The sequence below is a fragment of the Helianthus annuus genome, chromosome 8, assembly GCF_002127325.2.
Source record: "Helianthus annuus cultivar XRQ/B chromosome 8, HanXRQr2.0-SUNRISE, whole genome shotgun sequence".
Classification (NCBI taxonomy): Eukaryota; Viridiplantae; Streptophyta; class Magnoliopsida; order Asterales; family Asteraceae; genus Helianthus; species Helianthus annuus.
In genome coordinates this window covers 84,939,978-84,956,940 of record NC_035440.2, presented here as the reverse complement: position 1 = coordinate 84,956,940, position 16,963 = coordinate 84,939,978, and the positions used below count along the sequence as shown (strand labels likewise).

General features: G+C 35.5%; 1 protein-coding gene across 1 annotated transcript; it reads right to left on the bottom strand.

The window, feature by feature from the left end:
- Positions 1-4,051: 4,051 nt before the first annotated feature.
- On the bottom strand, positions 4,052-9,533 carry LOC110873252. The gene is made up of 5 exons (XM_035976064.1): positions 9,453-9,533; positions 8,680-8,877; positions 7,652-7,789; positions 7,388-7,533; positions 4,052-6,575 (listed from the first exon to the last, which is right to left on the bottom strand). The coding sequence occupies exons 1-5, from the start codon at positions 9,531-9,533 to the stop codon at positions 4,052-4,054; spliced, it is 3,087 nt and encodes a 1,028-aa protein (XP_035831957.1).
- Between the last annotated feature and the right edge of the window lie 7,430 nt (positions 9,534-16,963).

The window sequence follows — 16,963 nt, the reverse complement described above, 5'->3', positions numbered from 1 at the left end:
TGGTCATTTTTGTCACTTTAATCCAAAACTCAAACCGTTTGAATCTGGGTCACTGTGGTTTCAGTTTTGTTGTCATTTTCATCTAAAATCAAAATCTTGTCAGATTTTTCAGTTAACATCCAGTTTTTTTTGTGTTTTTCCTGCATTTTAATGAAGGACAAAATGGTCTTTTAACATTTTATTATAACAAATTTAAAAAATCTGACCATTTTGCACTTTACTAAAAGGGAGAAAAAAGACACAAAAAAAAAAAAAAAAAAAAAAAAAAAACTAAACTGAATGTTAACTGAAAAATTTGGATGAAAATGGCAACAAAATTGAAACCACAGGGACCCAGATTCAAAAGGTTTGAGTTTTGTACTAAAGTGGCAAAAGTAACCAAACTCAGGGACCATTTTGACAATTTACTCTTTTTTTAATTACCTCTTTAAATTCAGTGTCATGAACAAGTGACTAACTTATTTTGTATCCTCATATGAAATCTTATTCCGGGGCATCTGCATTAAAAAATATGGGTTAAGTGAAAAAGGAGATTTTTTTCCATCTTATTAAGCACGCATGCTAGTTTCAGAAATTAAAAATAAAAATCATAATTTTATTATAGTAGTAAGTTAATTATGCAATTTTGTAGAGTAATTATAATTACTCTACTACTATGTAAAATCTCGATTTTTTTTTTTTTACATTTTGCAATTAAACATCATTCTTAAGTAGTAGGGTAGAAAATTAAAAAAAAATTATCTCATTCACTTCTTACATTAAGGGTATTTTGTATGTTAACACTAATTTGTATTTGATCTTTACACTAAAAATTATATGAAATTTCTTCCATATTATTTTTTCCTAATTTATTTCTTTTCTATAAATTGTCAATGAAAATAATAGAAAAAGAATAAACTGCAAAACAAATATAGAACAAACGTCCATCGCATAAAGAAAGTGGTGTTAAAGAGAATTATTATTAGAAATTCTCCTCCTAATATTGGTGACATATTTCAAAGAATTAAAAGCTTACAAAAAAAATTTCCCAATTCAAATTTAAGAATGAACATTTTAATATAGACTTAAATCACTTTTTTTATTATTAAAAGTTGGTAAGATTTTATTGTGTAGGGTTGTTATATAAACACGTGTAAATATTTTTTTTCCCAATTTAAATAAATAAACAATAGAAAATAGGTAATTTATGGATATAGTTCTTTAAAAATTTGCCACTTTAAGTTTAAATTCAGTGTCGTGGACAATTGACTACCCACTTTTTGTTTAAATTCCGGGGCATTTACATTAAATAAATATATGAAATTGTTTCCAAATTATTTTTAATTTATTTCTTTTATATAAATTGTCATCTCATGTTAATGAAACTAACAGAAAAAGAATAAACTATAAAACAAATATAGAAAAAAACGTCCATCACAAAAAGAAAGTGGTATTAAAGATAATTATTGTTAAAAAGTCTCCTCCTATAATATCGGTGATTAAAAAAAAAAAAAAGAAGTTTCAAAGAATAAAAAGCTTACAAAAGATAACTCCCAACTCAAATTTCACAGTTATAAATTATTAGACTTAAATCACTTTTTTTATTATTAAAAGCTGTAGGCTGCTCATGATGTGTTATTGTGTTATAACAAATATCGAGATAATATTTCCTTAATCAGAGGCGGGTCTAGACCACCTTTGTGGGTTCTCGATTTGAAAAAAATTAGTAAGAACATCGTATGATTTGGAAAAATAATTAGTGAGAATCTAGTGATAGTGAGAATCTACCAAAAGAAAATCAAACGAAAAAAATTCTTAAATCCACCACTATCCTTAATAACTTTAGCTTGCATTTTCGTGAGATTAAACAAAATTGCACGTATGGGTACCATTTTTTTCTATATGGGTACCATTTTTTCTATATCAAGAAAACGTATACTTTTGACTTTGCATATCAAACGGGAATCAAACGAATATTCTATTGTCCCTAAAAAGTCTTAAGATGCAAATAAACTACAAATATGATCATTTACATCGACGGTGCTAACAATATAAGCGTATAGTAATATACATATTTAGGTTGAATTTACCTTTTTGTCAAAACAATTGTAGCTCATTTGGTCTATGTTCTTATCTGTCCAAGTGGATCATGGTCATCTTCATATCTTTCCTTTAATTTTAAAATTATTTCCTTTTTTCCAGCTAATTGATCAAATATGTATTTTGTAGTTAACTGCAACAACATCCAAGTAAAATTATGTCTATTTTAAAAAAAGATCAGAAAGAATTAGTAGGTAATGTCAATGTTACTTAAACAACATGTAATCCTATTTTAAGGGGATGCTTAATAAGGAATTATAGGGGTATAAAGAGAGAGAGAGAGAGACATTTCTAGTATAATGCTCAATTTAGATAAAAACAAAATGAAAAGTAATGATTGAAAGAGCGTCAACAATTACACATTTTTTAAAGAGACGTTATGATGCTGATGTAGCATAAAATACCCCTTATGGGGCATTAACCATTACAGATGTCTAATGCCGTAGATCAACCTTAGTTAAATGGCTCCACGGTTTTTTCAATGAGTGTAAACTACTAAACTTCCTTGCCACTTTCTCTCCTATTTGGCTCTTTGACAACAATCTGAACCATTTCCAGATAAAACCATATTCACAAAATTTGTTGGTTCAAAACGAGTTAAGCTTGAGCTTGCCCAAACTCGATCTTGGTTCAAGTCAAGAGAGATCGAGCTCGGCTTGGATAGAACTCTACTTGTAAAGTTTGAACATTGTTTGTGAGTAGTTTTTCAATATTGAACCTGACTCGTTTGTTAGTTATCAATCATTTTATTATTTTACTTTTTTGCTTCTATATATTTATTTGAGTTTACACAATTCAAGTGGGTTTTCTCTATAGCCTTCCCCTATACAGTATATATTATAAAATAATATAATAACTATTATTATCATTATATTAAATTTAGATTATATAAATAATAGTCACGGGTCTAGTTAAGTTCGATGTGTGAAGCTCAGGTTAGAGCACCTTTATAAATCGAGCTCTAGTAGAAGCTCCGTGATTCAACTTTTTAACCATCCGACCTCGAGTAGCTGACAGGCGCCTGAATATATTTACACACTAGAAAGTCCCACTCAAAGTTTTCTTGAAAAAATGGTATAGAAAACGGTACGCATATCTGGTTTTTCTTATTTCACTCTTGGATGACTTACAGTTCTTCATTAGGGATGGCAATGGGTCGGGTTTGGGACGGGTTTAGGTAATCCCAAACCCAAACCCGGTTAGATAAGCTTGTCCCAAACCCGTCCCAAAACCCGTCGGGTTTCTAGCGGGTAAATACCCATCGGGTATCGGGTTACCCGCGGGTTTCGGGTAAACCCGTTAATTTAAAAAGATTACTTGTTAGGTATACTAATCTCAAAACCCATTGGGTATCTATCGGGTAACTACTAATCGGTTACATTTTGTATTGTCATTATAAAAATATATATCAAATAACTACAATGTATATGGAATAGAATACCTATATGTGTAAAAAAATGGATGTATCATATATATACATATATAATAATATAAAAGCAATTATATCGGGTATACAATCGGGTAAACGGGTACAGTTTATCGGGTAATTGGGTCGGGTAAACGGGTATATCACTAAATCCCAAACCCGTCCCAAACCCGCGAAAAAAATAAAAACTATTCCCAAACCCATCCCAAACCCGATTAACCGACCCCAAACCCGTCCCAAATGTGTCGGGTTTCGGGTTTACCCAGCGGGTTCGGGTTTAATTGCCATCCCTATTCTTCATTCTTTTGATAGCATCATAGCGATGAGGCTACTATCTGCCTATCTGGCATTCTGGTAACATATGATGTCCAAAACAAAAGAAAAAAGAAAACAAAAAATACACCTAGGATGCTGGGCCTGGGAACATACAACTTGGACTTTTAGGTTTAAACAAAAGCTTTGGACTTTAGTAATTTTTTTTTGAAACGAGAACTTCATTAACACAAACCGAACCCGAAAACCGGGACGGAAACAAAACACAAAAAACTACATATTAACAAATTTACACCAATCCCTCCACTCACAAGAACCTTTCTTAGCCCTATATTTATACCAACTGAAACTAGCCGATCTAACATCACTAAAGACATCTTCAACTCCTCTTCTTTTCCCACTGAATCTAAGATCATTTCTGGCCTTCCACAAAAACCAACAAGAAACGATAACGATACCTTTTAAAGCCTCTTTCTCCGTCCTCCTCCTATTCTCATGGTCATGAATGGCAAGCAAATCACGGAAAGAGAAAATAAAAAAGTTCCTAACCCGACACCACAGAGAAATCTTCTCCCATAACCCCAAAGCCAGCGGACAAGCCGTCATAATGTGATCAACCGAATCCAAGCCGGAGCCACAATACTTACACATATCATCTTCGATCACCATACCCCTTCTCACCAAAGCTTCTACCGTCGGAATCCTATCCATCTCCGCACGCCAAACCAGGATATTGCATTTGAGAGGGACCCATTTACACCAATCAAAAACAAAGCGATTACTATAGTCATTCTTCGAGTCAATGGACCTCTTAACAGCCGCCACTGAGAACCCTTCTGAATCGTTACCGACCCACTCCCACTTATCAGGCCTGTTAGACAGAAAAACATCACGAAGGGCTGCAACAAGCAATTCCCATTCGTTACTTTCGGTTGCGGACACCGGGTCGTTTTTCCACAGCCATAAACCTTCCCCTTCAAGTCTATCACGAACACTACAAGACTTAACCACCTCAAGCTGGAACAAGGATGGAAATTTATATTTCAAAGGAACTTCAAATAACCAGGGATCCAACCAAAACATAATGCTTTCCCCACTGCCAACCACTCCTTTAAAAAGGTTACTTATCGCTAAACCATCCAGCATAGGTCGATTAATAGTAGAAACTATGTTCCCCCAAACACCACCGAGAGTCTTTTTTAACGGAAGAAAATCCCAGCCAGACCCTCCCGAGTGAAGGGCCTTAATCACGCCAACCCACAGGTTATCTTTCTCCGTTTTGAATCTCCAACCCCATTTAGCCATCAACGCTACATTAATGTCTTTCAATTTATGGAGACCCAAACCACCCATCTTCACCGGAGAAGCCACCCTGTCCCACGCAACCCAATGAATTTTCTTATCAATAGCGGATCCAGCCCATAAAAATCTCCTAATAATTCCTTCCAGGTCCGCAATCACTTTAACAGGAGCCTTATAAAGCGACAAAAAATAGGTAGGAAGACTTTCGAGAACGGATCGAATCAGCGTCAGTCTCCCGCCAATAGAAAGGAAAGACGCTTTCCATAAAGAAAGCCGCCTCTCAAAGATATCAAACACCGGTCTCCAATTTTTAATTCGATTCATATTGGCCCCCACTGTTAATCCAAGATACTTAAAAGGAAATTTATCGGCTTTGCACCCAACTAACACAGCCAAGTCTTCCACCTCCCCATGACTCACCCCAAGCCCAAAAAGATTGGATTTGCTGAAACTAATCTGGAGACCGGAGCAGGCATGAAAGCACTTGAGAATTCTCACTACATTGATAATATTTTCCCTACTCCATTCCCCTATAATAATAGCATCGTCGGCATAGAACAAATGGGAAACCAAAGGACCATCATTCGGAAGATCCACTCCTTTCACAATTCCCAACCCGATCGCCTTATTAATCATACAAGAAAGGGCTTCCATGACAATAAGAAACAAAAAAGGGGAAATCGGATCTCCTTGACGCATACCTTTGTCACATTTGAATTCGAACGTAGTAGCACCATTCACCAAAACCGACGCTCTAGCAGAAGAAATAATCCCCCTGATCCATCTACACCATCTACTAGGAAAACCCATTTGAGCAAGAATATCAATGATGAAGTTCCAGTTAACATTATCATAAGCTTTATCGAAGTCGATCTTAAGAAAAAATGCCTTTTTCTTATTCTTCTCAATCCAGTTATGGATCTCATTAACAACAAGAGGACCATCCAAGATATATCTACCGCCGAGAAATGCAGACTGAGAGGACGAGATGACAGAATTTAACACCTTTTTGAGTCTATTGGCCAAAACTTTCGAGATGACTTTGTTAACAATGCCCACCAAACTGATAGGCCGATAGTCTTTTAAAGAGAGCGGGTCCTTAACCTTCGGGATGAGGGCAATAAACGAGGAACCACACCCCATACTTATCTCACCAGATTCGAAAAAGGTAGACAAGATTTTAAAAAAATCCTCCTCTAATAAATTCCAATAGCGCTTAACGAAGCGGAAATTAAAACCGTCAGGGCCCGGGGCCCGGTCATCCCCACACTCAAAGACCGCATCTTTTAATTCTTGTCTAGAAAAATTCGCCTCCAAATCCGACGCCTCAGTTTCCGAAATACGGTTAATGTCGTGACAAATCAAACGAGGGCGATCCTTAAAAGGTTCAACGAATTTATTTCTGAAAAAATTAAATATCCCCTTTTTAACCAAAGATGGTTTCGACACCCACCTTCCATCCAAATTCAGCCCGTGGATAACGTTGCTCGCTTTTCTACAAAGTTTTGGACTTTAGTAATTAGGTATCGTATTTTAAGTATTTTAAGATACCCAAAAATAGAACTTTTTCCTTCTTAATTTATAAATACATCCTTCAAATGAGGGTGAATTGGTCTTTTAAACAATAATTATATTTTAGTTCCCTATCTTATTACACTTAAATCCCTAAGTTTTAACATAATTATGAGTAATTAGTTACACTTTTTTCCATCCACAACAAACTTATAATTCTTTTACGTATTCTTACCATATCTTATAAACTAAAATGTTCAAAAAAAAAATCCAAAAGTACCGTGACGACCAACTCATTTTTGTTAAAGTTTCGATAGTTGTCTTGGTCAATATTGACATGTGGATTAAAACGTACAAGTAGATGATACCTTAGTGTACAAGTGATTAAAGCCCAACGTACTTGGTTATTATCCCAGAATGTTTAATAGATAAAGAATGTCAATTGATTAAACCCTATCTTTAACAAAATTTTAGATAATTAGTTAATAATTACACTTTATCCCCTTATAAAAAACTAACTCCCCCCCCCCACGTTTTTTAAACGGTCATAACTTTTTAGTACGTTAATACTTTTTTTAATACACCATATAAACGAGTATTTTATCCTCTTTAATTTGAGTATTGTATTGCTATAGTTTTTTTAATTAAAAAAACTTATATATTACGTGATTAACAGTTTGAGTAATAACTGAATCGTTAACCGAAATCAACCAAAAATTGAGTTAGTTGAAAACTATTTAACCGAAACCCGAATTGATCAAAAACAAAGTATGTACGCTCGCTGATTTGACCAACCGAGGTGACCCCACGCCTCTATCCACGTAAACCGCTTTATAACTATCTTGTTTTTGTATTGGTGAGATTGTACCCACAGATTTGGATTCAACCATGTCAGGTGGATGAAACAGCTTAGGTGGGTCCGGGATAACAACTTCCATTCCCTATTCACAATAATAACGTTTAGTCAACATTTTTAGGATATGATTATATAACACAAAGTGATTAATTACCTTTATGGTTGCGGGACGATCGTTAGAAACACTTGTCTTTGTTTGACACGTCAGCACTGGAAAACGCTCCACCTTTTTTAAGAGATCGTGGAGTCTCGGTCAAATTAGCAGCGTAAACGACAGAAGTTGCAGGGGCCGGAACTAAATATTGTTCAAGATCAAGGTCCAAACTGGTTGAAGAGCCATTCTGAGTATAAATTTCAAGAAATGAGAAAGAGAACTTATTAAACTTACACTTTCATGGTAAGATGGGGGCTATGTTCGTGTTCGTTAAGGAAATGCAGATGTTTGAGAACAGTTCGCAAACACATGACGAACAAAAGTTTATGTTCGTGTTCGTTTGTTAAGGAATTTCAGTTCACGAACAGTGAACACAAATGAGTGTAAACAAACACAGACGAACAATAAATTTGAAAATAAAAAAAGCACACTTAACCTCAAACATTGGACACAACAAAAGTAAAAAGTTAGAAAACATTAAAACTTTTAAAAAAATAAACATAAACAAATGAACACGAACGAACGTAAACGAACATATTGTCGAACGCTCATGAACGCATTTGAACGAACGAGATCTTTGTTCGTGTTAGTTCATTTAATCAATCGAACAAAATTAACTAAACGAACAAATATAAACGAACTTCCCGCCGAACGATTCACGAACTGTTCACTGAACGTTCGGTTCGTTTACAGCCCTATGAGTGAGAGTTGGGTAATAGGTAAAACAGGTTATGGTTGTTGACATGGGTCAAAACTTGAAACGGGTCAGTTGGGTTTGGGTTGACCAGAAAACAGTTTTTTGTCCCTTTATATATAATAAAAAAATAATAATTTGTTAGTCATGGTTACAAAAGCAATATAATTATTTGACCTTGTTTCAACCAAAAAACAACACATTTACGAGTAAACGGGTCAAAATAACCACCTCGGCACCCTCAGGCAATGAATTTATGCTGAATTCAGGAATCCCACGAACGGTGGAGGGTTCAAGATTTTCTTGATAAGCTCTCCAACTTTTTTTGAATGGCAAACCATCTATATATAGATATAGAGCCAGCAAGAAACTGGGAGAAGTACAAAGGCAAGATAAGCTCTCCAACTAGCGGCAAGATCAAACGGTGAAAGCCTATTGGCCTTAATGAACACTTGATATTCAAGAATCTCATCTGTATTAAACGTGAAAACCGCCAATCGCGCAACGCCTTGCAAGGTACCACCCATGAACTGCCGGTTCGGGCCTTCCTCCTCTATGCACGGCACATTGTTGTATTTCGGCTTCAATAAAAAAAACAGACAAACGGTTAATGGTGTAGCTGCTATAAGTCATCTGCTTAGACTTTTAAAGTCAAACCTCTTATTTTTCAGCTTAAAAGAAACAAAAAAGTACCATGATTAGGAGGGACAACAAAACTTAATTCCCACATTGAGATTGACTCGCATTCCATTGGAAGCTAATTCAAGAAAACTATCGACGTTAAAAATATGAACATGGGAAAAGAATTGTATATAGGTTTTAGAGTAAATTACGTTTTTGGCCCCTGTGGTAATGTCAATTTTACTATATTAGCCCAAAATAAGAATTTTTAACGTATCTGCCCCCATGGTCCCTATATCTAACCATTTTGGCCCCTAATTCTAACCAAACCCCAACTCTGGTTAACTTCTTGGTCACATGGGTTGCACATGATGGGTAAAATTGTAATTTCCCCTCCCCTTTTATGATTTTATAAATAAAACCCAAATCTTGAACAGATCATCATCATCTGCATCTCTTTCTTGAACCAATCTTTGACCCAACCATCACGGACAAACAAAATCCATAAGAAAATTCAGTTATGATGTTTGATTGCCAACAAATCATCATCATCTGCATCTCTTTCAAGATCTACCACCGGCAACCACCACCATGAGAGTGCCACCACAACCGTCATCTCTGTCCACATTACCGGCAAAAGATGCCGAATCAATCTTCCGTACAAAACCTATCTCCGAGATCCGAAACATCGAATCCGCAACTGGAGGAGAAACCAGTAGTAGATGTTGTTGATGGGGGTTTCAGGTGAACGGTGGTGGTGAATCGGAGGGAGGTGATGAATAGTGGTGGTTGATGATGATGTTGTGCGACGGTGGTAGGTGAAATCGAAGGTGGAGGATGGTTGTCGGTGTAGCAGTGATGGGGGAGTAGATGTTGCGATTTATACCGTGATCTGTCTGCCCAGATTTATGGTGACCAAAATTGTCAAGATTTCATCTTTTTTATAACAATTTTGTGGGATTTAAGACTTTAAGTTTAACCAGGTATTTGTGTTAATTATTGTGAAATTTTTAAATATTTGTGATTTTCTTTGTGCTTTTAAATTTTTATTAGGTGAATTGTTTGAAAAAATGTGGGTTCTAAACTTCTAATTGCATCCCAGCCGACACTGTTAATTTTACCAATTTAGTTACTGTTTTGGATAGTGATATATAGTTAATCATGATTAACCCACTTTTGATTTTAATAAAGTTGTAAACTTGATGTTTCTTTATAGATTTATGGCTCATTTTTGTGATATTTGTTGATTTGTGGAGCCAAATCTTGGTGGGGCAGCCCATTATGTGGGGATGATGATGATGGTTGAAGATGATGAAGATCTGGGTTAGATTTAATTGAAGATGAAGTTTTAGGGATGATGATGGTTGAAGATGGGTTAGATTTAATTGAAGATGAAGATCTTGGGATGATGATGGTTGAAGATAATGATGAAGATCTGGGTTACATTTGGGTTTTATTTATAAAATCATAAAAGGGGAGGGGAATTACAATTTTACCCATCATGTGCAACCCATGTGACCAAGAAGCTAACCAGAGTTGGGGTTTGGTTAGAATTAGGGGCCAAAATGGTTAGATATAGGGACCATGGGGGCAGATACGTTAAAAATTCTTATTTTGGGCTAATATAGTAAAACTGACATTACCACAGGGGCCAAAAACGTAATTTACTCTAGGTTTTATTAGAAGCTAGAAACAAAAGATAATAAAAACTAGAAACATGAAAATTGAGGACTCTAAATAGGTTTCATGGTTCGAAATTTTAAACGTGAACATCGACAAAGACTAAATTGGTTACACCAGAGGCTAAATACAAGAAAGTTAACATAATCAGGATTAACATGGGTATTGAAAAAGATTACAAATAGGTTTGAATGAAAGCTAGAACAACAAGATTATAAAAATAATAAAAGTGTACATTGAGGACTGTAAATAGGTTACCAAGAAACTAGATACAGGAAACTTATCAAAATTAGAAACATGAATATTGAGAAAAAAAAAACTATAAATTGGTTACAATGGATGCTAAATGCTATAAAATTATCATAATTAGGAACATGGGTATTAAAAAAGATTATAGATAGATAGGTTTCAATGGAAACTAGAAACAAGAAAATTATAAAAATTAGTAATATAATTGTAAATAGGTTACCAAGAAACTAGATACAAGAAACTTATCAAAAATCAGTTACAATAAAGATTATATGCAAGAAAACTGACATAATTAACCAATGGGTATTAAAAAAGATTACAGATAAGTTTCAATGAAAATCATCAAAACTATAAGCATATGTATTAACATGGCCGGCCCTGGGGGTGGGCGGGGAGGACCACCGGCCAGAGCCCGGTATTTTGAGAGGCATATTTTTTATGAAAAAAACCCGATATGTATATCTAAAATATTTTTTTAATCGGGTACATCCATACAAACACCAACATAGGCCTCCTTACAAAACTATTCTTATGGTTTAGATTAGTTATTAACCCATTTGGCATTAGGTTTGATCTTTAGTGAGCCAAATACCCAATTTCGTTAAGGCCTAAGGGCATATTTTTTCGAGCTCGAACAGGGTACACGAATTCTCAGGGCCGGCCTTGTGTATTAAAACAGATTATACAATAGGGTTTCATTGGAACATAAACACCATTGAAGCTAAATACAATCAAGAAAGATAAGCAAAAACAACTAGACATTCATCAAACAAAACCTTGTTGAGAAAAATAATAGATTAAACTTAAAGCTTTTGAAGTATCCCAAGAACCAACAAGAGGAACTGAGCCATAAACATGAGGAACAAGGTCTCCTTTGACATTCTAATTCTCCCATCTTCAAAGAAACATAGGGTAGTTATGGCCTGCTTTCTTTTGCAATTGAGCAAATGGGAAGAAGTTTAAATGAATTAAGTGGTGTGGATTGTTAGATGATTGTTTGAAATTAGTTACTTCAAACAATTTATTGACGAATAGGTTAAGTTGTGTGGATTGTTAGATGATTGTTTAAAGCTAAAGTTGGTTAATTTAAAAAAATTTCTAAGGTTAAGAGGTCATATGGAGGGAGGGGAGATTAGGATGGATATCTACGGAGGTGAGTGTCAGACTGGAGATTAGGATGGACGGGAAATTTATGTTGACCAGAATAAGATTGGCCCTTTAGGGCAAGAGAAAAGATCGGGATTGGTGGGGTCAGAATTGCAGGAACACCGTTCCCCAATTGGGAGCACCCAAAACGCTCCATCCTAGATGCTTGTCCCGAAGCCAAAATGGAGTACCCAATGGCTCGAAAGGAAAAAATAGATTACCATAAACTTTCTTCAAAATATGAAATGTCCTATTATTTAGGCTAACTACCACTAGTAACAAACTAGTTACTTTTAAAAGCAAAAGAAATTATACTATTTTAACGTCCACTGCAAGTTGAATGATGAGATCGATGTACGTCTTGAACTGAAGGCATACATACTTAGTAGAAGACATCCCCATCTGTGAGAGTATCCACAACTTTATTAGTGGCGAACATAACTGACCTTAAGGATATATGTTAATACCATGTCTTTAATAAAGTGTAAATCAATCTTGAGGTGTAATCGACGATCATTGATGCAACCTAACAAATCAACATCACCATATCCATATCCATGAAGTGCAGTAGAACATGAGCATGATATGATCAATACACGAATATCAATACCCTTAATATACTTAAGGACGTATTTAACTGTCAACCATAGCCAATCAATGATGAAGAAACCCAGAAAACCTTGTTGACACCATAGGTAATTTATACCCTTGGGACGTTTGTGTGTGTGTGCGTGTGTGTATACCGGGTTCTATTTAATTTTCTCTTGTATTCACCATAATTGTAGGCTCTTGTATCCATAACTCAGCCATCATGCTTCTTGTCGTTGTCGCTATGGTCTCAGATATGTCGTTGCCGCCATTTGCAGGTAGTTTTCTTATTGTTTAAGATTTTATGGGTTTTTTGTATTATTTTTCCAGATTTGATGATCTTCTTATACCGACATGTTCGTTGTTTTTCGCATCAGGCTGGTCGTCTGATTTCCTCTCGCTCCAACTGCATGAGAGTTTTAAATAGAATGTATTATTTCAAGTTTATCGTAGTTATTTATTATTTTTTTTTTTTTTTACATAACTACGAGACATGATTTGAGTAGGTTTGCTTTTCTAATTACTCTTAATGTATTCATGTACATGGTCGATCAATAACACATAAGGGATTGATACGTTGCAAACTACTCACGATATAAAGCTAGTAAATTAAATATTGATCACACATTTATTTTAGTTAGTAGATCACATTATATGTTAATACTTTATGGTAATAAGCTTTAAATAAGGGTGTGGCCATAATTTGGGTTATTGGTTTTTGAGTTTACAATTTACTAATCCTTCAAACACATAATAATACCTTACAAGGTTTTCATTATTCTTTATGAACTATTGTATGCATTTAACTATTTAAGTGTAAAAGCGCTATAAGAAAACATCACAATCAACCGATATGTGAAATAGTAAGCGCCATTCGTTGTCTACTACGACTCTTTCCAAACCCCTAGACACAAGTTTGATGAAGAAGATGAATGAGGACCATGACGATGTCAGAAGTTTGACACCAGGGCCATTGTGCTAACCGACTCAAGTCAACTACTTAAACCACCTGTCTCCAGTAATCGACTCTTGAGGCATGTTTGGCACGGTACCATCATTGGGATGGAATCAATTTTTAGATTGGAAATGAAAAGAATGGTCTTGGAAAGTTTATTAATCAAGATATCACATGGTTTATTTAGTATTATTATTATGTAATTTAGGAAAGTCAAAGTCGTAAAAGTCAACCGGTATGTTTGTGTCGGTTAAGAAAAGTCATGTCAGTTAGTTATTTAACCGTCAAAAACTTGGGTATAAATACCCTCATATGTACCAAATTATGTGCGTGAATATATAGTGTGTTATTGTGTATTTCTGTATTCACCATTAGGGGTGTAAACAAGCCCAGAGACTCAAGAGCTACTCGTGATCGACTCGGTTAAAAGCTCGAACGAGTCGAGCCTTAACGAGCCCGAGCCCGAGCTCGAGCCTTAACGAGCCCGAGCCCGAGCTCGAGCCTGAAATAGAGCTCGTTTAGTTATCGAGCCCGAGCTCGAGCCTGAAATACAAAGCTCGTTTAGGTTCGCGAGCCCAAACGAGCCTAAACAAAATTTTAGTTTTTTATATATATAATATAATAATTATGATGACAACATTGGTGAGCCGAGCTCGAGTCGAGCTTTGGCTCGCTTAATCGCTGTTGAAACGAGCTCGAGCCGAGCTTTTAGCTCATTTGAGGTTGTTCTCGAAATAGCTCGAGCCGAGCTCGAGCTTTGGGTTTTACTCGCGAGCCGAGCTCGAGCTCAGAGAAGTAGGCTCGAACCGAGCCGAACTCGAGCTCGAGCTTCATAAAAACATAACGAGCCGAGCTCGAGCCTAGTCGGGCTCGGGCTCGGCTCGACTCGTTTACACCCCTATTCACCATGTTCTTCATGGGTCTGCGTAATCAAGTGCAGAACCCATATCTGTTCTATCCGAACCACATTGATTGATCGATATGATCCTGGTCAACGAATGGGAATGGACCTCAACCTTGGTTTTGAAAAGCACAAGGCGCACAAAAGCGAGGATGTCTAAAATTGAAGCGCAAAAGATGCGGGCTTTTCGTACGCGAGGCGCAAGACGATTATATAACTTTTTTTATATATTCTATAGGTTTCTAGGGTCATTCACCCAATATTTGGACACAAATAAGCTTTATATGTGTTTTAATATTGAATTTACATACATGTACAACCTGAAAAGCATAATGTACCACAATCTGCTGCACAAAAATAGGGCTTATAAATGAGGCGCGCGCCTCAGGATGGATTTTTCACCAAGAAAAGTGCGCCTCAGCTGCGCTTTATGTTACATCCTGCGCCTCAGGTTGCATTAGGTCATGATGTCACGTACAGCTAGGCTTATATGGATAGAGGAGAAATGTAGTCATGACTGCGAGTCTTATTACTTGATGCCATAACTACAAAGATTGATAATTTAAATTGGTTCCAACAAAAAATAAGGTAAAGACTTCTTTTAAACAAAAAATAAGTCAAGCAATGCATCATTAGGAACAAGGAGGTTTTGCTTATTAAAACATACAACTTAGTGGAAGGGTAAATCAAGATATTATTAAAGCAAACAACATAAAGGCTCAAGGTACATGTCATATTAGTATCTTATAACTAGTTTTGGGAAACATATCCTATCAAATTGTAACAAGACCAAAAAACTAAATACCTAATACAACAACACTTTAATGATGAAAATAAGTTGTACTCTTGATTCCACGCACATACATACATACATATATGTATATATCATGCTATATAAAGACCAGACATATGTTATTTTTTCTGATTACGCACTATCAGCATCGCTATGAGGGGTCATTATTTTCTAAACATCAATCCTTACATCTTGGTTTTACGAAGCGCAAGATGCTCCGAGGAACTTAGGTCCTGAAAGCCGAGGCGCGAGGGGAGAGCTTCACGTGTGTGAGGCACCAACTCTAGATAATATTTACTACATTTTACAACCTAACAAGCTATATGTACAGCCTAAATACTTATATATTAATTATAAACTAAAGTTGTATGTACAACCAAAGAAATATTATAGTTAAAATATGATTAACAATTTTTATTTTTTCAGCACATGCACATCTACCGAACACTGTTATAATCTCAAAGCCTTTTCTTTAAAGAAAATCAAAACACAATGAAACCTCACACCCACTCTCTCTATCCCATAAGCGCCTCGCGTGAAAACAACCTCACCAGAAGTGAAAACCAATCGGAAGAAGAAGGCAACCTCTTGAAACCTCTGGCATAGCGCCGCCTAACCACCACCCTCTTGTAATCATGCCGCTTCAGCCATGGTGAAGCGCTAGAACCAGCGCCCAGCGGCTCAGGCGTGAGACACACTTTTTAAAAACGCCTTACATGCTTTATACGTTACCATATATCTATTATATAACTGTTAATACTAAAAGAACATATTACAAATTTAACGTATCATATCTAAAGCCAAGCTTCATAGATTTGACAGGTATTTTTGATGTACATGCCTCAATAGTTAGTTTTGGAACCAACCTTCGCAACTTGAATTTAAAACCAATTCGCATATGAATCAATGTATACATAAATGATAAATACTGAGGGAACATAGACCCGAGTATTGTTCTATTTAAATGGGTTGATTTATTGGACTATTGGATCATTTATTTTAATCCATGTTGTCATGTAAATGAACTATATCACATCTAAGATATGATCCATTACACACCTAGGCCTACTTAACATACTAAACTAAGAGACATCATTTATTGAAGAGCCTATATATAAAAAGATAGCGTGTAACCCTAGTAACTCTGTCATTGTCCAAAGTAAATATAGACCTAAGAGGCGACTTCTCCAAAGCTCATTTTGTTGATCTCGCCCCTTTGTTTCCATCTCTCGCATTGCCCTCTCCAACTCAGGTTTGTGTTACCGTTTTGATGAACTTTCTTAATTTCAGGGAAATCGGTAGTGTTCTTGATTAAATGAAATGATCTAAAGGTAGATAGTCAATCTCTTAACTTATAGTTTACTTTTATGGACTAAATCTTCATTTAAAATTGAGAATAAGATGTGAATGAAATCAGGAAAGTACAATCGTAGAGTTTTAAATCTACTAGTTTACACCGATTGCAATCAAAGTTAGGGGGTAATGTAATTTGATATTAAATTAGGGTTTATGGTTTAAAATGAAATTGGGGGTGCATGATGTTAAAGTTTAAATGTTTAATCAATAATTTATTAAATTAATACAACTCACAGTAGTTCTTTAGTATGTATTGAAATTCAGTTGATTTAAAGTTTACTCAATAAGATCTACTTATTTAAAAATCTAGTATATATTACTAATTTGAAATGAAAAGGTTAGAAACAATGTTAGGACTGACAATTTTAGAGTTCAATT

What these genes read in the sequence shown, in the direction of transcription:
- LOC110873252 (XM_035976064.1), bottom strand. Translation starts at nt 9,533, where the DNA reads ATGACGGTTGTGGTGGCACTCTCATGGTGGTGGTTGCCGGTGGTAGAT. An exon ending in CAGATGATGATGATTTGTTG is followed by an intron (nt 8,878 to 9,452) that starts GCAATCAAACAT and finishes TTTTTATTGAAG; the next exon opens with CCGAAATACAACAATGTGCC. An exon ending in GAGCGTTTTCCAGTGCTGAC is followed by an intron (nt 7,534 to 7,651) that starts GTGTCAAACAAA and finishes TATTGTGAATAG; the next exon opens with GGAATGGAAGTTGTTATCCC.